We start from the raw sequence: 25843 nt of genomic DNA on the forward strand, positions 1-25843 counted from the left end.
GAATGAGTAATTTTTTTTCACCTCTATAAGAGTTAGAAAAAAACCAAGAAAAATAAAAAAAGTAGCCCTGGACTGAGAGGGTTTTGGCTATACCACAATAATAAAAAAATATTTCTCCACTAAAAAAAATCCCATCAAGATAACAAAAAAGGCATAAAGCCTAAAATTTTTCCAGGTAATGCTATGTCTTTTGGGCTTTCTTTGAGATGGTTTGGGGAAGGTTTTTTGTTTTATGTTTCATCTTGTGTAAGCATTCTTCCCTCAAGACACCAAGCCAGATTCTGCATGAAAATATTCAGTAAGACAATGCATTGCATCTTTGACATGAAAGTAACTCTTGGGCATCACACAACAGAATCTGTCTCCTTGAGTCTTGATATGGATTACTCCACCAAAACTAATCACCCTTCCTCCTCAAAAAAAAAACAACAAGCAAAATACATTTTACAAAGTCAGCCTACACTTCATAATACAAATGAGTTTTCTCAGAGTCAAAATCCCACTACATGAGACTAGGTAGCATTAAAGATATTCTTATGCTACAGTCAAGGAAAATAATACAAAAAACTAAATTCACACAAGAAGCACTACTTTTTGTGATCCCTGGTATTAAGCATTGGAGCTATTTTTCCATATTTTGCCAAAGCATTAAGGAAACGTGATTTATGATGCAACTACGTAATCAGAGTGTCTGCATGGAAAAAAAAAAAATATATATATCAGTACCTCAAGATATTTTCACCTATGGCAGCTGAGGTCACCATTCATTGAAGTCTTTTTATAGTGATCAGTTTCACAGAAAGAAAGCACCACTTTTCTTTGTCCTACTGCAATATATGGTGCTACACATGCAAATCTGTTCGAATATGCGCTGTTCTATTGGTTTCAATTTATAGTGTTTTAACTTCTTAGTTATATTAACAGCATTAAATGTAGCATTTGCAGTTGAATGAGGCATTTAACGAGTATCTGACTGATATATTCTGTACTGTGATGATGCAGTAGCTTCTCTCAAAATTTTCTGTGTTCATTCCCATGAAGTCTTTATTGCATAGTAAATAATTCATTAATTAAAATTAGAAAAACATTTATTTTCAAAATTACATTATTGAAATGGTCCTTTTATGTTAATTTACAGACAACTTCTTGTGAACACTTTCACACATACAAATCTAGCCATTAGTTTTGATTCACTTTTAATTTGTGATTGAAATTCGCTTCTACTTCTGAAACTCGCCTTTCCCTATTCATAGAAATAGTGAAAGTGTGCTGATGTGCTGACATGTCTTTCATTATCTACAAGTTAGTTTAATGTAAGTGCCACCAAGCTAATCTTTCAAACACCTCTGGTAAAGGCTTCCATCAGCACCAAAGGCTAATGCTGAGGTTATTGGACATCATGCACATTGAGCCCGCACTACATTCCCTCTGAAGTCCTTAGATTAGTTTCCAGTTTATGCTTGTATTGATGCTACAGTCTTACTTTTAAAGAAAGACACTTCCACATTTTCATTCTTCTCATTTAAAGGATTTGTTACACTTTATATCCCTACCCACACTTCACGCTCTTCTGGCTCCAGATTTCTAAATGAGCTGAAGATTAAGGGACTGATCCCCCAAGTTCTTGTTCGGGCAAAGCATCACAATAGATTCAGCAAGAGTGTGTCCATGAGCAAGAACTGTCCATCTAATCCATGATCTGTCAGACTAAGTTCATGTAGGACTGAGTTAAGATAGGACAATATATCCATTTCTGAAAATGTTCTTCCTCAAGGCTTGAGGAAAAAGAGATTTTATACCACTTTTAATTCAGACTGAAAGCAGCATTTCTCAACTTTACACATATAATAAATAGGACAATAACACTAATGTTCCTAAACATCTCATTTTTTATAACTATGTATTTTACAATGGTACATATTGTAGAATGCCATGAGATTAATTTGTATGCAAGCTGGAGGTGGCCTTAACCACATAATTCGTGCCTAGTTCCAGAAATCAAGCTCCTCAAGGCTTGGGGATGTTTCAAGTTTGGAATGTCATTTCAAACACATCTGCAATATAAATGTTTTTATTTTAGAGCACTTCAATCTGTGCTATTCAATTACAAAGAAAACATTGTAAACAAATTTATGATCACCCATTCTGCAGAAAATGAAAAACATATTTTTAGAAAGCTTCCACACAGAAGCAGATCTGTTGTTTCTAAAGGGAGGAGGGAAACAATGATTTAAAATACTCTGTTATAAATATACAGTGTAATCCTTTGTACAGCACAAAGGACTACAGCACTACAAAACATAAAGGTACCAAAAGTTTCCAAAGAGCCACTTGCTTTTAATTAGCTTGTGCATTTGTACACTGTAACCTGAGGTTTCATTCTAAAATGAAGAAGCCATAAACACTTGGTATGATTACTGAGAGAAATATGAGGGGGAACTAGTTTAAAGCAGGTCTTTCAACTGCTTCAATAAAATAACTACTCATCTTTAGGAACTTAATTTTTGTCTGCAGTACTTACCCCATTGGGAGGAGAGGAAATCCATTCCAACTCTGTTTGTTGTGCTTTAGAGTCCAGCAATATTACTAAAAAAAAAAAAGGAAATTCCACAGCTTGTTAAACATAACAAGGAGTGGGTTAACACTAAGGAACATAATATGAATTTTAAAAAGTTATACAATTAATATAATTTTTGTACAGATTAATATTTCTTCTTCACATTATTAACAAATTATCTGCAACAATGACTAGGTATTTATTTGTAAATAGACAAATTATTATGCACTATTCACATATAAGCAGACATACATAAATCTTTACAATTTCATTGCTTAAAACAAAGTGAGGGGGGTTTTTCTGTTCTGAAGTGCTATTAATCAGTCATTAAGATGCATGCTCCCTCCCTCTCCTTTTTTGTAAGGACATTTTCCATATGCTGGCTATTACAATCAGCTTAAAGCACACAGATACACAAACATTTCAACACATTTCCAAACTGATTTATACAGGACTGGTCTATACCTTGCCGAGAGTCGCTTTGAAAAATCAATTATCTTTTTTGAGTGTCAAAGTGAAAAATACTTCCCTTTGGTGATAAAGCAATAATTCTGCAAATAAATGACAACCAGGAATACAGAAAATAAAAAGCCTCTGCAATTACCTCACACCTTGCATACACAAAATCACACTAATTCACTTTATGGTAATAGCTTCCTAAAATCTCCATGCCATGGTGATATTTATATACAGAAAGACATCGGTTCTAGCAGCATCACAATTATCTTCAGCTAAACGTAACCCTGCCTCAAAAAGTGGTTAATCACAGCCTAGTAAACCAACTCTTTAGTAGCATTCCTAATTTGAACCCCTTCTACATATCTTTAGCTATAAAGCTATTTATAACTTTGTACACAGAATTTCTGTACTAAGATATTTACATGTGTGACTTAAGGCTGCAACTTGAAGCAACTTTTGTCAGGTCTATCAAAACAGTTTTAATTCTAGCTTTGGCCCTTTCTCCAAGGAGAATTTAACACAAAATTTCAGTGAATTACTAAAATGATGCCTAAAAAGTTAATTCATACAGTAACACATGGAATGTTAGCTGAACACCAAACGGTAGCTTCCAGGCCTGTGTTTCAGTAATGAAGTGGAACTACTCATTAAGGAAGTTTGATAGCCTCCCTCTAGAAAGATTACCTGCTTATGTCATTAAGGTTGGATTCAAGGGGCTTTACTTTTTTAACACTTTCAATGGAAAAGCAGGTGGTGTATGCGATGGCTTGTTAAACAAGTACATTTATAATGGTCCTGGAAAAAAAGGTACCACCACAAATTTAACCGTTTCAGCACCAGCACACTACGGCTGCAATTCATTACACTTTTTATTTGGCAGTAATTCTCCATCACGTAGCAACGGGTGAGCGCATCAGAGAAAGAAAAGACATCAAGTAAACAAAACAAACAAAAAGAAAACCCACAAAGAAACAAACAAAAAGAAAACCCGGCACAGAAAGCCCCGCTCTGCAAACACCCCTTGCAAAGGAATCTTGGCGTTCCTTCTGGCATCCAGAGTTACCGGGGAAGAGCTCTTCGAGCCAGCGGCTGCCGCCCTGCTCGCAGCGCGGGGAGACCCGCGGCCGTCACGGCTCGTTCAGCTGGGGGGGACGAGGGGACGGCGCCGTGCCCGCCGGCACCGCAGGGGCTCCGCAGCCTCCGGGGCTCCGGCGCGGACCCTCCGCGGGGAGCTGCGCACCGCGCTCCGCTGCGCAGCGCGACCGAGAGCGAGAGGCGGAGAGGCGGCGGGCGGAGCGCGGCCGCGGGCAGTGGGCTCCGCGGGGCTTCTCGCCTCCGCGGGGAGCCGCGGCCGCGGGCAGTGGGCTCCGCGGGGCTTCTCGCCTCCGCGGGGAGCCGCGGCCGCGGGCAGTGGGCTCCGCGGGGAGCCGCGGCCGCGCTCCGGGCGCTGCGCAGAGCTGCGCGCAGCCGGCCGCGCCCCCGCACCCAGCAGCGGAGCGCCGGCCCCGCGGCCGCCCCCGCCGCACCCCCGACAGCCGCGGGCTTGGGAGGAAGCGCCCGGGACAGCGGCCCCAGAACGGAGCCCTGAGCTCCCGCAGCCACGGAGCGAAGGGACAGCCCGCTCCCCGTGTATGCCCTGGACCCAGGGTCCTGCCGCTGGCGGAGGGCTCCGCAGGTAACGCGGGCACTTCCTCGCCTAGAGAGACAGGCGGACCCTGCCGCGTTCCTCGCCAGCATCTCGCAGCGGCTTGCATTGAGATACAGAAAAGAAACTCGGAAAACTTTTCAGCCTTTTACCCCTCCCATCTATCTCTCTTCCGTACCCAGCGGGGAGGGGTAGGAAACCACGCAGGGCTGTTGCCGCCACCGACCCTTCGGCGGGGCCGGCGGTGGAGCTGCAAAGTTACTTTTTTGTTTGTTTGTTTTAACTCGCTCTTTCTTCCGAGAGAGTTTTCTGCGCTTGCAGCAGGTAGCTGCTATCAATCCCTGTCTGCCGCTCGCCCCCTCCTGACCCTCCTCTGGCTAGGTGATTTTCCCCGAATATACAGACATTATACACGCACACTCATAGGTATAGATGCATATATAACCACCCACACACGTATTACAGAAAAAAGCGGGATAGGCTACTGGGAAGCACCGGCGCAGCTCCGATCACGGAGCAATCCGTAGGGCACAGCGGGGCAGGCAGTCCGCACCCTCCCCGCCTGCTTCCCTGTCCGACTGCCCGGCCCTTCTCCCCTTCCCACCCCCGGCTCCGCGCTAGTGACCCCCGCCTGCGGGTTTCTGTGCTTCACAGCCCCTCCAAATAAACTTTCGAAATGCTGCTAGGGAAAGGCTCCTTCTTCTTCCCCTCTCTAATCTCGCCATCGACTTCGTCTTTTAAGGGCAGAGTACATTTTAACTGAGGCATTTCTTAAAGCTCCAAATGATATTTTATTGCATGCCAGAGGTTTGATAAAAATTACTGACGCATCCAGCTGAGGCGGGGGGAAGCCCCCAAACGCATACATATGCAGAGGCACCGAAAATGCCCTGAGTCCCCCTTCCCTGTCATGTCGTGTGTGTCGTCGTTCCCCCCCTCCGAAGATGGAGACGCATCTTCGCCTTCGGCTGTCAAGCGCGAGCAGGGCGCCCCTTTAAATCATTTCAGATCTTCTCAGCGTGAAAAAAGAGATTCCCAGATGGGCTTTGTGAATTGATTTTAAACACCTACATCAGTCTGATACAAAACTGCCTGGTTTGTCTCCGTGCGCGGGGGAAACAAATGTGCTGGGTGCGCCTTACGCGGACACCAGTATTGGACTGGTGAGAACGGGGAAGCTGCGTTGTGATACGCAGATGGTGTAAAAACCCTAAACCCCTCTCCAGCGAAGCCAGGGGACAGCACAGGCGTTGCAGGCACACGACCCCTAAATACATGCCAGCCTGCGCGGCTGGGACGCGCGGAACTGCACCGATGCTCCTTCCCGCGGTCTGTGCCCGACCCCGCCGGGCCGGAGCGCTGCAGGGCCCCGCTGGGGAGCGCCCCGCAGCCCAGCCCCGCGCCGTGCCCGCCTCCCTCCGAGCGTCCCGAGCCCTAACACTCGGCCCTCGGCCCCTGCCCGCGGAGCAGCGAGGCAGCCCGCCCTCCCTGCACCGCCCCGGCAGCATCAGGGCTGGCACGGGAGAGCGACGCTGCCCTGCACGGATACCCGGCCCGGGGGCTCTCCCTGCCCCATTCCCCCGCATCACGTGCGAATGCCTCGCAAACCTTATTCCTGGGAGCAAAGGCAGTTGTCCCGGTCCCTCATACACATACACGCACGACCCCCAGTGAATGCCCTGCTTTTGCCTCCCTCCCACCTCAACCAAAACGCCTTTTTTTTTTTTTTTTCCCTCGGAGAGGGGGCTGACAAGCAGCTGGCAGGGGCAGGAAGGTCCCCTGCTAAGCCTCCAAACAGACTTCGTGTGCAAGAGCAATAAATAAGCTCAAACTTTTGTTTTCTGCATCACCTTACCTTCTTTTGCAGCCTGTGCCTCCCCCGTGTGTGCAAAGCGGAACAGCCAGACGGAGCACAAAATAATCCAAGAAGGGAGCCTACTTTGGAAAGCCATGGTGCTGGAGCGGGGTGATTTTATATTTCTAGCTCTCTATTCCTAGACACTGCCACTGCCGCCGCTTGGTGGGTGCGAGAGGACGGTGGAGGATCTGCAGCGCTAGTCTGTGGCTCGGCGCTCCCTCCCTCCAGGCTGCCTTTCTCTTTCGCCGCCTCCTCCTCCGCCTCCGCGCCGCTGCCGGCTCCCGCACCGGGCCGGCCGCCCGCCAGCCCCGACTGCAGCCCGGCCGCCCGCGCCGCGCGCCGATAATATCAACGGGGGCGGGGGGGCGGGGCCTCGGGGGCCGGGCGGCCCGTCCCTCAACGTGACTGACAGCAGCATCTGACCAATCAGCAGCGGCTCTCGGCGCCCGGCGGGCCGAGCCGCCCCCTGAGTCGCCGCGGCCGGGGGGGCGGGGCCGGCGGCGCTGGCCAATGAGCGCGCGGCGGTGTCGGGTGTCCGCCGGTGCCGGGGAGCCGCGGGCTGCGCGCGGGGCGCAGCGCCGGGACGGAGGGGCCGCGCTCCGAGCCCGGGCGGCTCCGGCGCTGTCCCGCACGCCGGACCGCCGTGCGAGCGAGGCTGCATCCTGCCCCTGCATCCCTCCCCCAGGTTCCCTGTGGTCTCCCCGTGTCGCAGCCGCCGGGGTAGCGAGAGAGAGGGGTCCCGAGCGTGGTCCGGCCGAAGCCCAGCCGCCGCCGGCGGGTCCCGGCGCTGCCCCCGCGCGGTGCCCGCCCGTGGCCGGGCTGAGCGCGCACCTGGGCTGCTGCCACCGAAAGGGAAACTTCGGCAGCAGCTGCGGGATGGCTCCCCGAGACAGCCCTGCCATACCAAGTTCCTCGGGGCTCACATCACTTGGGATCCCTTCCCTCTGTTGCGTCCGTGTTTTCCGCCCCGCGTCTCCCGTTTGCCCCAAAAATGAAGAACAGGTTAATGGCAATATAGATGTCATGTGAGGAGGGGAAGGAGCGGCTGCTTCCCCCCTGCCCTCTCCGGGTGTAACCTGAAGCGCGTGTAATCCTCAAACAATGAGACAATTTAAATAGGAGGGAGGGGGGGGGAAAAGTGAAAACCGAGGGAGAGAGGAACTTGCCAAATCTCTCTTGTCAGCGCTCACCCTGCGGACCGGGAGAGCTTTTCCCGGGAATGCATCACGCCCCCACCCCTCCGCTTTTCTTTCCTCAAGCCCATCCCTCGCTCCTTCAATGAGTGAAACAGCTGCGGGACGGACACAAGAACTTCCCGCTCCCCGATGAGGGCGCGGAGCGGAGCGTGGTGTGCGGTGTCCCGGCGGGAGCGCTCCTCTCCCGGGCCGCGCAGCCCCGCGGCGGGAGGGGCGGCCCGGCTGCGGTCCCGTTCCGCGCCCCCCGCTCCGCGCCCCCGGTTCCGCTCCCCCCGCTCCGCTCCCCCCGCTCCGCTCCCCCCGCTCCGCACCCCCGCTCCGCGCCCCCGGTTCCGCTCCCCCCGCTCCGTGCCCCCGCTCCGTGCCCCCGCTCCGCTCCCCTCGCTCCGCTCCCCCCGCTCCGCTCTCCCGGCTCCGCGCCCTCGGTTCCGCTCCCCCCGCTCCGCTCCCCCGCTCCGCTCTCCCGGTTCCGCTCCCCCCGTTCCGTGCCCCCAGCTCCGCGCCCCATCTCCGCTCCCCCGCTCCGCACCCTCGCTCGGCCCCTGCCTCCTCCGCCTGTGTCCCGCGCAACCTCCCCGCGGCCGATGCCCAGCGGCATGGACCGGGTTTTGTGCCGCTCCGCTAAAAGTGCATCGTCGTGTCCTCTGAAGGATAGATACCGCGATGTAAACACAATAAGTGACTGTCGCCTCGGCTGCAAGCGAAGGCAGCGAAGAGCGAGGGGTGTAATTGCAATTCGGTGGCAAGATAGAGCGAGAATCTGAAACACGCCTTGTGCAGATGGGGATCCTGATATAGAAATTGTTATGCCATAAATGGGAATTTAAACTGGGGGGGAGGCTTGTTTATGGAACCTTTAGGTAGATAAGACAAAATTGGAATTACTACTACCAATAATGATAACAATAATACAAGCTCAGCACTGACGGATAAAACAGCCACCATACTCCGGGCTTTGACCACTTTCCCTGTGGGCTCCTTGTTACTTCCGAGAAGGGTGTAGAGAGAGGCTCCAAAATGCGCTGTATTTCTTTCACTTCTGAATAATTAATATGGCTTAGAATATGACAGTGTTTCATTCAGAATGCTCTGTTGATACTTCGGGTACCATGATAAGTGTAGGCATAGTACAGACTCAGTTTTCTCATCCTCTGTCGTCTGTCATTCCCATCCTCATGCATGTGTACTTAGAAAGGGGAGCTGTGCAGAACAGTAAGTAGGCTTATCTTCTTTTTAAAAGGCTGTTTTAAATACATGCAGGGATTTTGTGACTCCATGGCAAATTTTCTTGGGTGAAGTTAGTTTTCATATTGCAAATATTTTAACAGTGATTAACGGAGATGTAGGAAGTCTTCAACCTAGTTAGTCCTCCACAATTTCCTAGCATGAAGTGCTAGCACTGTACTATGCCACTAAGCCAAAAAGACAATTTTTACCCTAAAGAATGTACTAAAAAATTATATTGAGTTTTTGAATGACTATGTTAATAAAAATGTTGAAAATTGCTAAGTGGAAATATTTACAGAGAAAGGCTTAAATGGTAACAAGGTGTATTCCTGTCCTACATATAGTATTAGGCCAGACACTTATTTTTATCATCACCTGCATTTATACATATTATACTGTACTATTTCATACAATCTAATAGTGTATATGTGTGGCATATGTATTGGATCATATACAAGGATTCTCAAGGTTATGCAGATGTATTAACCACACAAAGGTTATGTGTGTACATGAGTGAGTGTACAAAGAAATTAGAGATTAAAAAAAAAAGACGTGTATATTCTTCTTGCTGATCAACTAATTTTAGATGCCCTGTCTTCCTGCTAGTTGTAAACTAAGATAAAGATGACATAGTATATGTACTGCATTGTTAAAACAGTAATGGATGTACTCACTGTTACACCAAAACATTCCATATACATTGAGAGTGTCTATTAGTGCTGGGGGTGGATTTTTGTGCTTCTCACACATTAAAACTTTGTGAAATTGATGAAGAATTTGAAATCTTTTTTTAGTGAATTTGATTTTTCAATTTCCTCTGTTTATTTGTAGTGTTTTCTAGTACTTCATTGTATTCTGTAAGATTTATCCTGCATTGCATCTCGTCCAGCTGTGTTAGATCTTCTGGAAAGAAAAACAGAAAAGAGATGTAATACAACTGAACAAAAATACCCAAGTTAAATGGATTACAATCCTCAGATTTTGTAACAAAACCTCTGAGAGAAGAAGGAAGAAAAAAGGTGGGGGAAAAAAAGGGACTGGGAATTTCATTCAATTCAATTCAGGCACCACCAAAAGAAATGGTTAATGGGAAAAGAACAATATAATCCAAGATTGTGTCTTTATTCTGTTTTGTCCTTTTTCTCCTAACTCAAAGTCTGCAGGCCAGATTTTGTCTTTTATTTTTCCTTGTTAGCATGATTTGACATCACCAAGCTTCCCTATGCTAATACTAACTTCATACTGGCTGAGCTTCTCTATACTGAATTGCAAAGATCTAACCAGACTTTGAAGAAACATTCAAAAACTTTCCTCCTCCTTAAAATTTATTAACTCTATATTCATCACAACTCGATCTGAAATTGTGGCACAAGAAATACAGGATGAAGTCTAGGGCTACACAAGAATATGCCAGGAGATGCTCATAATTTGAAAGTTGTTACAAAGTTCTGTTTTCACAAATTTTCTTCTTGCAGGATTTAGCCATTCTTTCTTTCTGACTTTGTGCAGGGCTGAAGTGAAATTTCAATAGTTTCGAAAAGATGTTGCAAGTAAGCCTCAGACACAGTTTCTGTAAATGTAGCTGTGTCTTGGTTCTGTCCACAGAAGAATGATCCTTAAAACTGGTTTTGGAGGGAAATTACAAAACAAAACAAAAGCAAACAAACAAACAAAAAAAACACCAAAACAAAACACAAAAAAAAAAAAAAAAAAAAAAAACCACAAACCAAAAAAAAAAAAAAAAACAAACAAAAAAAAACACATGAGCTCTGTTTTAGAGTAGCAAAAGAAGAAATTAGGTTTAAGTATAAAAGAAGATCTTCTCAGCCCTGACTTTTTGGTCTTAATCTAAACAATCTCTAAGCAGATTTTGTCCATGCACAAGGTTTTCTATTAAATGCATAGTACACATTTTTGTGCAATTTTTGTCCATTTTTAATATACTTTTTAATATAAAATTCAGTGGCTTTCTGACATTTCACTTTTAAGTTATGTATGTATAATAAATCATTATATCAGACTTTGCATTTAGTTTTGTAATGTAATGGCACATTTCAAATCTGGACCAGAGATGAATTTTCCATACACTATCAATTTCAGATAATCTGGTGGATTTATAACTCAGACTAGCTCTATTATAGCAAAGAAGGCAATGTATTAAATAAATATTATTGATTCATAAAGAAATTTTAGAGAACCAGGACTGGCTTCTTTGAAAAGTATGCTCATGTGAAAAGTTATTTTTCTAGTTAAAATGCCAGTTTGGTTTTGGGGTTTTTAAAACTATTTTAGTTAACACAAATCAAAAATAGTACCATAAAGCTTCACACTTTAAAGTCTTTACTTATATCAGAATGGTAATAAAAATTCACTGTCAAACTTTCTCTTGGGAGATTTAAAGTTGTACTGTGCTAAATAGATACATAGATCATGTTTTTCCAAATCTATGAATTTTCAATATGCTTTGAGAAACACTGTACAGAAATAGAGGTAGTATGGTGTGTCATCTTGCCATTTAATGGAAATGAAATACATTCTATGGAACAGCAGAAATTAAATTCACATTGAACATACAGTGAACATAAAATGCTTTTGCCTTTCCTGAGGAACAACAGCAGAGTTGCAGAGAGTCCAAAGCATGCTGTATTTGGGTCCTGTGAGACTGATACAGCTGAGTTTGGAAACTGCTTTTCTGAGGAACAACAGCCTTTGGAGAACATACTGTCACTGTGCTGATCATTCTTCAGAGTCTGTTAATATATCAGATTGTGCTGTGGACCTTCCTCTGGGAAACTTGAGCAGCACAAAGCCCTGCCATCATCCTGTGATAGCATCTGGAGATATTCTGAAAGGAGATAATTAACCTTTCTCACCTATGAATTAAAGGAGTGTCTTTGTGTCTGGGTGCAACAACAAGTATCCCCTCATATAAGCTCCTTGTTGACTTCAATTCTTCATAAGATTTAAAGCTTCAATTTTCCTAGGACGTTTGTCATACTAAAAATTGTGCAGGGAAGAGCCTGATCATAAGGGCAGCAAATTCGTATTTTAGTTAATTAGTTGTAAGTGACAGATAAACTCTAGCAATATGCTCCAGTGAGGTTAGTAGCTTCCTGTTCTTATTCAGCACAAGTGACATCTGATCACTTCCATCTGTGACAGTCCTAGATTCTTCTTTCAGCCCAGCTGAGGTGAAAAATCAGACCCAGTAGATTTTCTGTTTCCATATATTACCCCTTCTTACAGTCAGTCTCAATCTCTCAATTTTCTTCTGTGAAAGAGCATGAAAGCATCTCTTCTCTCAATCTCCCTTCTGTGTTAGGAGGTAGGAGGGGAAAGGATAAAAGAACAGATGCAATAACCCTGATTTAGTTCTGAAAGAGAAACTACAGATTGCAATGGCAGGAGTTCCAGTGCTTTCACCTCTAGATCCAGGAAGTGTGGTGATGTGGAGCATCACTGCTGACAGGAAAGCTGCCAAAATGTATGGGAGAAGGTGTTCCTTGAAGTAGAATAATTCAAGAATTGCATCTCTCAGGAGTACAACCCTCTGCAGATTTCCCTCTTTGTTGTCTTTCACGTATTCTCATACTCTGTCAAGTTTCCATGCAGATATACTGCCACTTCTGTCCTGGCCTGTGAATTTACCTCTCCCCAAAACTGATCTCTCATTGTCCACTGCAAGTAAACTAGATTTTTGACAAGTAATACACATACTAGTTTGTGGGATCTTGTTTTGTCCTCAGATACATGATGCTTGCCAGATACACTAAATCACAAGACCTTGCATATTTTATCTCCTTTAAATATGAAAGTGCACGTGATAGTGTGTTTCATGAGTAAGTAATGCTTTATTCAGAATGAATTTTGTATTGGCTTGAATTTGCCAACTGTGGTTTCAGGATTTCTCTAGTATTTACCATAGTGTGACAAAGGTTAATAGAAGTACCTAAAAAACTGTCTTTATACATTCAATTCTGGTTTGTCTAGAGTAATAATCTTCTGATACAAATGCAGGGATGATGCATTTATAAAATTAAGCTACGTGGCTGTATAATGAAGAAAAAAGGCTTTGCTGAAGTAGACCCTAAAGGCCAAGCTAACCCCTGCCTGGATCAGTAAAAATATGACAAACATAAACCTCAGTATTGCAATATTGCCTCTGGTCCCTTCTGTCCTTCATGCAACCAGATTAGCTATCTCTGTGCCCATGAAAACAGGTGCCACAAATGAATAATTTCACCCCACACACTACTGAATAGTTATTTTTTCTTTTAATTAATACAATTTCGCATGCATTTGCCAAGCAAATTCTTAGTAGTTTCCCATCTGAGGCCTCAGTTCAGATAATGTTTTCCTCATGTAAGTGGTTCCATTGATCTAGATGAGAGCTAGGTGATACTCCAGCTGAATGAGAGTGACACTCTTAACACTAAGGATCTTTCATGCTCTTTCAGGTGAAAAGCACTTAATTTCAAGAAATACTTTATTTGTCCTTTTGCACATCTTTTTCTTGGAAAGATGAACTGTGGTGATAAAAAGAGCTAAGTGGTGCAGTGGGGTGTGGTTTCTTATGCATCAATTTTTTGAGTGTTCCTTCTTTCTCATGAATAATATGGCAGCTATCTACAGTAATTCACTTGTCATTTTGTTGCCTAGTTGCTTAGAGTTAGGGTGTGCAATCCAATGCATACACAAATTAACATGTTCTATTTCCCTTCACTTTTAAATTTTGTTCTTTAAACCATTTTCAAATGCAGCCAAATATTCAAGTAAAGTTGCAGGAAAGGAAATTAATTAATATATCTGGCAAACTGAACCTTAAAACAAAAGAATTCAGATTTATGCTGTCTGTGAGGTAACATGATTTTGTATTTCTTACATTTATTTCATTTGTACACTACCAGAAAAAATTCTATAACTGGTGCATTACTGTAGTAAGCCCCACAGTAAGAAATCAACTTACCTAAGTGAACTTTCAGTATTAAGATTAGTAAATTTAAAAAAAGGAAAAAATAAAACAGTCTGCCAGACCCAGGAGGTCTGCCAAGGATATTTTAGAAGAAATCTACCTGCTGAATTCCAGGAGAAAAGATAGATCTACACTTATTTTTCCTTGTTCATTGTTAACATATATCTTCTTAATCATCCCATATGGGTAGTGGGAGTTTGTTTTTCCCTCAAGTGGTCACAGGCTTGTCAATGAATGTTGCTACACAACAAACAAACAAAAAAACAAACAAACAAACAAACAGAAATACCAAAACAAAACCACCCAAAAATTTACCGTTGTGTGCCTCTTAAAATTTACAGTCAAAGGACATGGCAAACTGAAGGAGAATTAAGTCACCTTTGTGTCCTTCTCTTTTGGTAAGCTGAAAATGCCCTCATTGTATTCTGAAGTGCTCTGAGGTCCTGTAAAATTATGGCACACTTCTAAAGCTGGCTGGAGCCCTGCAGGACCAGTTTCAGCCTTTGCTGTCTGGAGCCCTGTCCCAGATTCTCCTCCTTCCCCCAGCCTGGCCTTAGCTTTGCCCCTCGCTGTGGTTTGCAAGTCAGTGCTGTGAAGGTTTTCTTATGGCACACCTGTGCAAAGGCTTTCCCCTCCCAGAGAGAAACAGGGAGGCTTCTTTGTCCTGCCATATAATGTGCCTTGCATATAAACAGCTGTAGCATAATTAAGCTAGATTTTAGGTGCTTAATCAGGCTCAGCAAAATACCCTAGTTTGTCACATTCCTTCCTGCTGAAATCAGAGCATAGCTTTAAGTCTGCACTGCCTCTACTGTACCTGTTAGTAACTGCTGGCAGCTGGCAAGAGCTTCATCTGAATTTGGATTCACTAGGAGATTATTTGAGATACTTTTCTTTCAAAACAAGTACTGTACCGTATCTGTTCATACTGAGACTTTTCAGTACATTTATTTGTCAAATATGCATATGTATGTGTCTACATACATAATTTCCTCATAAATTCAGTAGTCTTAGATAAATGGAATGTAGAGATAATACAGCTTCATGCACGAAGCACTGTTTACAGAGGGCCAGTCTCTTATCTCCTGTGAATTGACATAATTGCAACAACATTATGCTAGTTGGGGCTTTTTGGCAAGAATTCATGACAGTTACATAATTCATTACAGCCTATTCTAACCTACTGAAATCTATGCATATTTTTAGGCGTAGCTTGTATATTCTCAATGATTTCTGCTCTGAATTCCCTTTTGATGTGCCCTCAGGTTCCCCCTGGGTATGCTTCTGTCACTGTGTCACTTTGAGAGTCACTGTTGCAATTCTCCCACCTATACAGCTCTCATAGAAGTCAGTGCAGGGTTTAGATGCACATATGTAATAGGGCTGGATGCTGGTCAAAGCACAGTAGGTCCTGAGCTCGTTTAACACTCCTTCACACACACTTCCAATTACCAAGTGTTGTGACCCTGAGCCTCACCTGATGTGAGCCCCTGGAGTTAGTGTTTTTGTGCACCTGCTGAGATTACTACCTGCTAAGATATCTGACTTATGATGAGTTACACCACTTAAACCTTTCTGAAGTTTTTTTATCTGGATATAAAAAAAAAAGAATACAAAATCAAGTATCTGGATAATATTAGATTTTAAAAGGTACAAAAATTCTGCATTCTTTTGTGAGGTTGGAGAGGTTTTTCTCCACCTCTTCCCCCATTAGCTTTCCACCTGATTTTTTCTAGGAGGCTGGGAATTGTTCCTGAGGAAGTCAGTAACCTACAGTCAGATCGGAGGTGTTTGAGCTGCCTCTCCTGCACATCCTCGCTGAGCTATGCCTGTCCTCAGCATGCATCCTCTCTCACCTGGGGGCACGGCAGATCTGCCTGGCTGCTCTCTCACTGTTTTGGTTCTGTTTCAAGACTGTGCTGGAGGAACGAGAGGAGTGAGGGAGGATTAAGTGTACAGCTTGCCTCCTCTGCCCTGCTGAACTGGCGAGAGGGGCAGCTCAGGGAAGGAGGGTAGCAGGAGTAAAGACAGAAAGAGGAGGCTGCTGTGCAGTGCAGGGGGTGTGCAGGGTTATCTCTGTGGGTATTGCCACAGTCACTTAACAGTTCTGTTGCTGTTTGCTGCAATTCCTGATGATGCCAATGGGTACTCTGTGTTATCGATGCCTTGCCTTTTCTTCTCACCTTCAGTTTTGCTGTTCATAGGGAATTATACGATTCTCAGAAAGGTGTCTGTCTGTATCCAAATGATGAAAAGCCAGAAGAGTTCATAAGGAGGCTAAAATAGCAAGATTGTTTTAAAACTACATTTGCTTATGTTCTTTGCTGTTACATCTCTCTAGCATGCAGATGTGTGTGATATCCCCTTCACAGACAGGTAGGTCACATTAATCAGGCTGCTTCTATAGCTGCCTCTTTTTACCTGCAGCTGCATATTGTTCTGCAAAGGAATTCTGCATACTCCTAACCAGTGAGGAGACAGCTGTGCTCGGCTATGTTTTGTTTTACTGTATGGAAGGAATTTAGTTAGTTCACATCAAAGTTACACTATCTTCAGTGACAGGTAAGATTGGTGTGTAGCAGTGTGAGCTGATATAAAACCCTGGAACCTGGCTTTCAAAGGATGTCTTAACATAGCTCAGAAAAGTGAATCCCAGCGTAGTATAGCTCACAGAATTGCTACAAAGGAAATAAATGAATGAAAACTGCATGATTAAATGCTTTCATCTGGAAATTTTGGTGCAATATTCAGAAACTCAACAAATTCTTCTAATTCATCATACTCTTTGTTTATTACTAAGAAATTATTGTGCTGATGGAAGGAATTCATTACCCTTTCTACACACTTCACTAGTTGCAGGTCATTTATTAATCTGTGTTATCTGGTAAGACTAAAACCAGCTGTAATTACATTGTTAAACATTGATTAATAAGCAGCCCACATCACTAATATAAGCAAGAAGCGAGATAAAAAATCTTTTTAAAGATTTAGAGTAAAATTTGAACATTCCTTTGGGAATAAGGAAATCTGGATCTTCATAAATATTCATTTTTGTAAAATTTCATTTGCTTGCACAGCTGTATTTTTGAACACCTTTTGGAAACAGATTAACAAGCAAATTCAATTACACTAGAGTAAACGAACTGCATTCACAAAGTGGTATTAATGCATGAAGTGAAACATTTAGGATGAAACATTTTTTTAAAATAGTTTCCAGCTAACCATATTTTTTTAAATTCTTGATCTAATCCTATCATTAAGCATCCTTTTTTTTTTTTTAATCCATTTGTATTTCACAGATTTTGAAACAATATTGCAATTAGAATTACATTATTAAAAACACTGCAGATTCCTAGCCCTTGCTTTTGTGGGTTTTCAATAAAACCTGTTTGATTGAAGTGACACAGATGAAATTATTACTTGTCAGAAGCTTGGATTATCATTAAGGGTAAATAAGCAGAATGTCTCTGGCACTTGACAAAATTGGGGAACTGATTTTTATGATACAGCTTTACGGGGAATAAATCCGATGGAAAGAAGATGCTTTTAGAAAAGATGTTTTAAGACTATCCTCAATTAATCATAAATGACAAATCTCATTATAGCAGCACTATTGTTAAGGGTCTGTCAGTATTTCCATTACAAACCTGTATTTCAAAGACTTATAAATGGGCTACAGAAATTAACTCTGGGATGAAATTTGCTGTTCACACTGTTCACTATAGGATTATACTTTCCTCACAAAACTTTAAGAAAATCTGTTTTACCTTTTTTCAGTTGTTTAGCTTCAAAAGAAACAGAAATTAGAAGTTCTGGTGATGACTTTTTTTTTTTTTTTTTGTATAATTTTTAAGAAGGACACAATTTAATAAATCAGGAGAACTGTGATTCTATAGCGTAAAGAATTGAACTTGCCTTTTTTTCCTTTCTGTCCCTGAAAGGATGACCCCTTTTAATATGAATTCAGCTTGTAATAGGGCTGCAAAGGACTGCTGAAATTCTTTACTCAGTCTTCTAATCCTTTAGGTTATGTCTAACCTAAAGGAATTTGAGACATCATCCAGCTCATCTGAATTTGTGCTAGTCCAGACCATGCTTGACCACTGGGATCTCATAGGACTTTGAAGCAGAGCCTAATATCTGCAGAACTGATTTTCTAGGGTGCAAATATAAGTATAGCTAGAAAGTTCAACCAGTGTAAAGGTCAGCAGTGTTGTGGTTCTTCAGTATTATAACTTAGGAACGTAGATGACCTGTCAGGATTTTGAAACCTCTGGGAGAGATGGGTAGAATTCCTTCAGGACACTTTGAAGAGGACCAGAGCCATGTTTTGAGATCTCTAAGTACATTGTCTGTACTAAAGGATGTTAGAGGTGATGCAGTCATTCTTTTGTACTGTTCTGTACTTGGGAGACAGGATTGCCCACATCCATATGTCCAGAAAGGTGGTAAGTGCCCTATTCTTAGAAACATTCAATTCCATGTTGGATAATGCTCTGAGCAATCTGTTTTTGTCAATGTTTCTGCTTATAGCAAGGAGTTGGACTAGATGATCTTTAATTGCCCCTTCCCACCCAAACTCTTGTATGACTGTATGATATTGAGATGATGACTAGGAGATCCCATTTTCTGGCACCTGGCTGTGGGTTTTTTACCCACTTTGGCCAAATCTGTCTTGGTATGCTATGTCTCTGTATCCCACTCCTCAACTGTTTGAGCCACCAAATCAAGCTTCCCATGGGGAATTTCATTTGCCCATGCCCAGGAATCATTTAGGAACATATTAGCTGATCTGGCCACGTTCTGCTCTAACAGCACAGATAGTTGATGTTTAGCAACACTCCACACTGTTCTTTTACTTACTAGTGCAGATAGAGATTTTGAGGCTATCCAAAGTGACAAGACAGCTAGAGGTTGGTTTGAACAGAACTGAAATATACAATCAAGTTTGCCAGTTCCAAATGGGGGAATCCAGCTTGAGAGGACCAGACCTTCAAGCTGACAAAGATCATGTTACCCTTTGAGCTGGTAAGTTGCATAACCTATGTATAGACATATGCTGATACCTGCACATCATATATCTTAAAAATTCCTGATTTATAAGGGAGCATAGGCTTTATTCCTGAAGAGACACAGTATTTGGCTGGCTGTCCTGGATGTGCCCTTTCATAAGAGAAAAATAAGATATTCTTTTATCCACTATTACTGAGAAGTTATTTTCTTAATATTGAATGGGCACACACTAAAGATCACAGCCTGCTACCTGGCAAACCAACCTGCAAATGAACCTACCAGTTACCACAAGTGAACCTGGCAGTGTCTGAGCAAGAGGCTGGCATGTGTGATCTATGTGAACAACCAGACAGCAAGTGTCTCCATCAGCCACATCCCTCACTTCATCTTAGATGGCAAACTTGGCTGGCTGAGGAAAAATAGTACCCTAGAGCCAAAACTCAAGCTGAATTTCCAAGAAACTAGACTTAAATAAGTAGATTGAAAAAAAGAAAACAAAGTTCATGGAAGGAAGATATTCAATATATAAATGGCAAGTTTATTGATGATATGGTTATTATGCTGAAAATGACAAACCTGTTGTTAGTGTAGAGGTAAGAATTTATGAAGAACAAAATGCACGATCTTGTGTTTTATTCTGTTAAAAAACAGCATTTATGATAGGTAAAATCTAGATTGATTAATTTAGACAATTGATGCTTAAGGTATTGTGGAGAAAAAACCTTTCCACTTTATTCAGGAATAAGTTACCTAACATTTCAGGTGGAGAGTAATTATGTTGTGTCACTTTTTACCCATTTGCTGTTTGTCTTTATACCATGTTGGCCATACTGAGGACAGCAGAAGCTTTCTAAAATATGATGCTATCTTCTAAGAATATAAAAACAAATTCAAAAAGGGGTGAAACCAAAGGAAATTATATTAAAGGGATGCGGGTCGAGTGAACAGACAAATAAGTATTTAATTAAATTTTCTTTTAAAAATATTACTTTTTCCAGACTTTAAACAAAGGTATTTTATTTAATAAATAAAATTACTGAACATCTGTAAAAGTTAAAATGTGGTACAGGCGTCTCTGCAGTATGAAGTGGGTCTCTTCTGCATTTTGCTGTGGTATAACCAGAATTAATGTAACCAAACAGTAAATTTTCATAGACATTCATTGGTAAGTGTATGCTAACTTGCAATTGCTGATGATTTTTGAGGCTGAAAGATGTGATATGTGAAAAATATAAAGGTTATTTGTGCAGATGATTATTGTTTTTAAAAGGGCCATATCTTTTAATACATTTAAGTATTTCTAAAAAGAGGATTATTCCCTTTATTCCATTGTATCTGTGCCTGTTATGGACTAGAATCTCTATTGTAGAACTTAAAAAACCAGCCACTTACTGACAATAGAAATAACTTCATTAGATGGGTGAGGATCACACACATCACTTCTGGCCTAAAAATTATTGATCTACCCAAAATTTAACAAAGTTAAACAAAAACAGTGATTCATTACTCAAAACATATCTAAATGTTTGGGGATTATTGCTAACCAATAGCCTAATCAACAAAAAATGAAGAGGAGTTACTGAGCAATGTTAATTCTAAGCATTGCATCTGCTTAATGACTCACATGCAAATGTTATCAAAAAGGTCCTTGAGCTCACTCATTCACTGCAGAGTTCATTTCAACATGCTGCATTTGAATTATTCTTTTTTGATTAGCCTAGCTTGGCTGAAGGTGTATATTACACAGTGGTAGCATGTGAGTGGTCAGGGCTGGACCAGTGCTTGGAAGTCTGGGACCAGAAGCACAAGCACAAACAAGATATTGATTGAGAAATTCCTTCTTTCCTATACACATACAGAAAAAATTGCAGGATCCTGGAGACAGAGCAGAGAACCATATCTGACTGTGCTGTCCCTAGCCTGCCTGCATGAGCAGCTGCTGAGATTTGTTTATTTAGATCTTTAAATCTGTATTATTTATCATGCTCACTGCCTAAAACTGAAAGCCTCCATTGACACATGTTAAAGGATTTCCTGCTATGAATAGGACTGAAGTTAGGAGGATAACTGGAATTGAAGCAGCCCCATAGCACACCTTGGGATGGTTGGAAAGCATGATACCAACTTGCAGGGATGTGTGGTGTCAGTTGATTTTGATGCACACCCAGCAGAAGGGTGACCTGCCCCTCTCCTCCCAAATGCACTCCTGCCTTCTGTGGGCACACTGCTGGACCAGGCAGGCTGAAGGCAGTTTGGTGAAGAGAGAAGCTCTGATGTGCCTTTGAGGAAAATACAGAAGATTCTCCAGTTGTGCCTCCTGTTGTGCAATTTGAACAAACATGTTGAAATCGCCACAGCTTTTAGGTGAGTTTCACCAGCCAAGTGATGTAACTGGAAATGTTCTGGTATAAATTCTGCCAGTTTGGTTGTCTCACACTGTTTCTTCCTACTAAAATTATAGCCTGTCCTCTGTAACAGATCATGGAACCTAAGTACAAACATGTTTTTTGCATCTTATGATGGTATATTTGTAGGGAATCTGGTAGTCTGCAGGATTTTCTATGTCCTAAGGCACCTGGCTGATAGTTGTGCACAAAAATGAAACCATAGATTGAACTGAAAAAGTCTGTATTTTTTGTTTCCCTGTAGGAAATCCCAAAAGAAAAATGAAAATATTTTTCTATTTGAAAATTTTTCATGGTGGTGGAATTTTATTTTTTTTCAAAGAGAAATTAGAAAAATTAAATCAGATTTCTCTTTTCAGAGAAATACCTTAGGTAGAATCTGCTTATTCATTAATTTTAATAAAGAGGTTTGTTTTAAACTAACCAACTGTAATTATATATTGAGCATTATTCTACTTCAAAAACCTACTAAATAGCTGTAAAGGTCATTTAAAAAGTGAGACAACATCCCAAAATATAAATGCAGGTTTTAGATTTGATAGAAAGCAAACAAAAGCTATATCCACACAAATAAAGAAGCCAGGTTGTGCTCTTTACTCCTGTTTGCATCTCCCTCCTAAAAGGGATACTGCTTCTGCAACCAGTCCTGCTGCCTTGTGCCCCACCTGAGATAGAGCTGGCCACTCCACACACTTCTATCCCTGAGCCTCTGCTTGCAATTACAAGTGTGGTGGGATAGATTATAGATGCTCACAGGTCCCTGTTTAGAGCCATGCCCTGCTCCTCTTTAATTTCTTAGTGAAAATGTCACAGAGAGCAGTTTTCTGCAAAAATTTTGGCAGCAGTTTAGTTCACCTGCTAGACTTGATCCTCAGTGACTACAGAGCTTTTCTCATGTGGGAGAGCCTCACCAGAGATGAACAGAGCACAAGTAAAAGCTTTTTGGCTTGAAATAAGAGTTGCCTGTTTTAGATGATAATTTTTAATAGAGTGTGAATCACCACCATGTCTTCAAGAATACAGCAAAAACACACAAGAAAATTCTGTCAATAGAATGCTGTTTCCATGGACTATTTTGTATGATTACAAATTGCATTTGCTGTAATAAGTTACAAATGTAATTTATTACAAGTAAAAATCAGGACTGAGACAAGTCATTAAAAATGTATAATATACAAAAATTTGTTTCTCCTGATGAATGTGAAGTTTCTGAGCTCAGCTCACCTCATTAGTATGTGACAGTGCCAGGAGATACTTTGATCCAGAAGGCCAGATATACATGCTGTATGCCATAAACACATTTTAGTTTTAATAACAATCCAAGAGGTTCAGCATATTGCTTAATAAAAGATCAATGCAGTAATATGATTAACCACTCTGCGTTGCATTCCTTCCATTTGTGAGAAAAGATAGTTCAGGAGCTGCAATGCAGTGAATAGCAAAATGACTAATTGACAGGCAAGATGAAGGTTTTCCTAAGGGTTTTTTCTTCCTCCCCGCCCTCAAGGCTTTCTTTGTTGTTAGAATGCTGTTAACTCTTTTGTTTAGGGTCCCTTACCTTTAAACAGGCTTGTGCAAGAGCTTTTCATATTTTTTAGCAGTGGATTTACTTGCTGAGTAAATATAGCTGATGAAAGAAAAGTTGGTGATCCATAAAAGACCAGGCTGCAGGGATCCTCATTAATCTTCCAATAGTTTTTGCTGTCATTCCTCTTTAAAGTTCCTCCTTGCCTTGTAAAGTGTTTGTGGAAAACGTAGGAGCACTTTTGCCTTCTACTAAGCAGTGATTTCCAGCCAGATCCCGACAAAGGCTCTCACTTCCTTTCAACTAATTTTAACTTCAACTGTGTCATTGGTCAGGGTTCTCAGCTGTGAAAAGGGAAATGTTTAACTGAGTTTTACAAAAGAAAAACAAAGAAAAAGCCAATTTTCTTATTATCTGATGACGGTGATGTGACTACGTCACTAAATGCACAAGATAAGTAGGATACAATGATAAAATTTTTTTAAAAAAATATAATATATTCAAACTTGAAGAGACTGTCCTTTGGAAATCTTGATTTCTCTTGCAGAGATAATGAAGCATATGGCATGAAATTGAGGAAGTTAATATAATTAGCTGTGATGGATTATAGTAAGATCATGAGAATATTAGGATGGAGGCCTGCAGTTTAGAAGCTATTTCAAATTTGGGATTGCTGAGCTCTCAGCAGGGCTCAAAGAATGGTCTGCTTCTCCTGGGGACTGTTAAAGTGACTCATGTTCAGATTACCTCTCCTGTGCTGTCCAGCATTTTAGTGCATCCATCAGATATGCTACCAGTAAGTCTTTAGCCCAAAGAGCCACTGAATCATGGTGTGGGGTGGAAGGGATCTTAAAGATCATGTAGTTACAGCCCTCTTCCCAAGGACCTTCCATTGGTTCCATTTTGCTCAAAGCTCCTTCCAACCTGGCCTGGAACCCTTCCAATGATGAGAGATCCACAACTTCTCTGGGAAACCTGTTCAAGTGTTTCTTCGCTCACACAGCAAAGAATTTCTTCCAGATATCTAACCTAAATCAACCCTCTTTCAGTTTAAAGCCATTCCCTCCTTGTCCCATCACTATTTAAAAGATGTTATTTAAAAAGTGCCTCTCCAGCTTGCTTGTAGGCCCCCTTTACTGTTATAGGGTTTCTCTAGAGTCTTTTCTCCATGCTAAATAACTCCAAACCAGCTCTTTCCCTTGGTCTTTACAGGAGACAGAAGTGCTTCAGCCGGTCACAGCACTGCAGGTGGATTCTCACAAGGGCAGAGGGGCAGGATCCCCTCCCTCCCCCTGCTGCCTACACTGCTTTTGAAGCAGCCCAGGACACAACTGGCTCTCAATGAAGATTGCTGCATCACGTCCATCCTCTCATCCACAACCACCTCTAGTCCTACTCAGCAGGACTCTCCTCAGAAGAAGTTGTATGGAATAATTCAACCTCTTTTATGGACAAGAGAGAAGGGAATAAAATGGTTTAAAAGCTTCTTTTGTTCAAAAAGTAAGAAAAACTATAAACTACCAAAATTCTACTGGTTTGCATCAGACTAAGGGGAAATAATTTTTGCTCAAGGTAGGGGAAGAGACTTACAATCTTAGATAGTATCTCCACATTTTCACTAGGACAGTGCAAAAGCTTTGAGACAGAACATATTTTTGGTCCTCTTTCATCTGTATTTGGCACACTTATTTTCAGAGCTGTATGAAAGTATTTTAGTGGATCAATTTTTCTAACAAAATATAAAGTCTTAGGAAATTGGAAAATATTTGATCTTGGATTAAGTTTAATAAATATTTTTGGTGAAGAAAAAAAAAAGAAAATTTAAAAAAGAGAAAAGACAGAGAATAAGAAACGCTGTAATAGTCTGGTTCAGCATCCCTGACAATCTTTTCTTTTGACGTGAGCACCACTGAGAAAATCAAGAGAGTCCCCTTACAGTAGAAGTGGGGGTACTTAGTTTTGGTAACCCTACCCCTGAAGCCTTTTCTGGGAGGCAAATTTTTCACTTACTTTCTTTTTGAATTGAAGCAGAAACACAATTTTGTGAATATTGGCAGTCAATTGCTCTTTCTCCAGTCTCCCATGTTACAGCTTTTCAGGTTTTTTTGTAGAGCCGAGATTATCATCAAGGCACAATCTAAAATTTAAGTGGCAGTTTTATGTGGCTTAGATTTATACTGCTAAATGAGAGTAATTTTGTTTAAAGCATCTTCTAGAATCCTTCTATAGTAAATGTCAGGTCAGCAAAACAGTCTTAAGACCTGTCTAAGGATTAGCCTGAGCTCTGAATCTTTCTCTGCTCATGGTAAAGGGAATTAAGATTATTTTGTAAAATTCTGTGTCTCTATGGAAGTGGGCCAAGGTTTGGTGATATGAATCCCTGATGTGGCTTCTGCTCTTCATTTTTGTTCTGTGACCTAGTGGATAGTTATTTATTTATTTATACTGTTGGCAATAATTTTAAAAAGCGATAGAAAAACACAGCTCTAAATGAAGAGCTTACATTCTTCTAAGAGAATGAAGACGTTAAGAGGAAAACACTACCAAATCCATGAAGGAAATAGTTGTTCTTCTAGAAAAAACTAAGTTTATACTTGTCTCTGAAATTTGATTTTACTTTCATAGAAGTACCTGTACAATGCTGTAGATGAGGTTGTATAATAAACACATTAAGATAATAATGTGTTCAAGAGATGCTTAATAGATGTATCTATCTTTGGTGACATAAAATAATGATGGTCTTTTCTATTATTTGGCCTCAAAGTGACCCAGAAACTAAAATTTCTCCTGTAGGAAAGAAGTCAGAGCAGTAAGATACAGCAAATATTTGGGATTTTACAGGCAAGCCCTCAGCAGCTACAGAACATGGCTCTGTGGCTTATTCTGTGTATAGGTCAGCCTTAGACAGATGGCTTGTCCCTGAGAAAGCCTTCTACAGTGAGTTACAGAACTGCCTGGGGCAAGCTCTCTTTATGGAAATGAACTC

At 41.8% G+C, this 25843-nt stretch overlaps 1 protein-coding gene across 6 annotated transcripts in view; it reads right to left on the reverse strand.

The window, feature by feature from the left end:
• EPHA7 (EPH receptor A7) overlaps window positions 1-6840 on the reverse strand; it is a 163816-nt gene extending 156976 nt beyond the window's left edge. For all 6 annotated transcript variants that reach the window (XM_056487912.1, XM_056487911.1, XM_056487914.1 and 3 more), the window contains exons 1-2: window positions 6517-6840; window positions 2522-2586 (exon numbers count right to left, since the gene is read on the reverse strand). In XM_056487912.1, the coding sequence (XP_056343887.1) occupies window positions 2522-2586; window positions 6517-6613 (162 nt within the window). In that variant the 5' untranslated portion in view covers window positions 6614-6840. The remainder of the gene's footprint in view (window positions 1-2521; window positions 2587-6516) is intronic.
• Window positions 6841-25843: the final 19003 nt, after the last annotated feature.

This window comes from Oenanthe melanoleuca, chromosome 3, assembly GCF_029582105.1.
Source record: "Oenanthe melanoleuca isolate GR-GAL-2019-014 chromosome 3, OMel1.0, whole genome shotgun sequence".
In the NCBI taxonomy this organism is placed as follows: Eukaryota; Metazoa; Chordata; class Aves; order Passeriformes; family Muscicapidae; genus Oenanthe; species Oenanthe melanoleuca.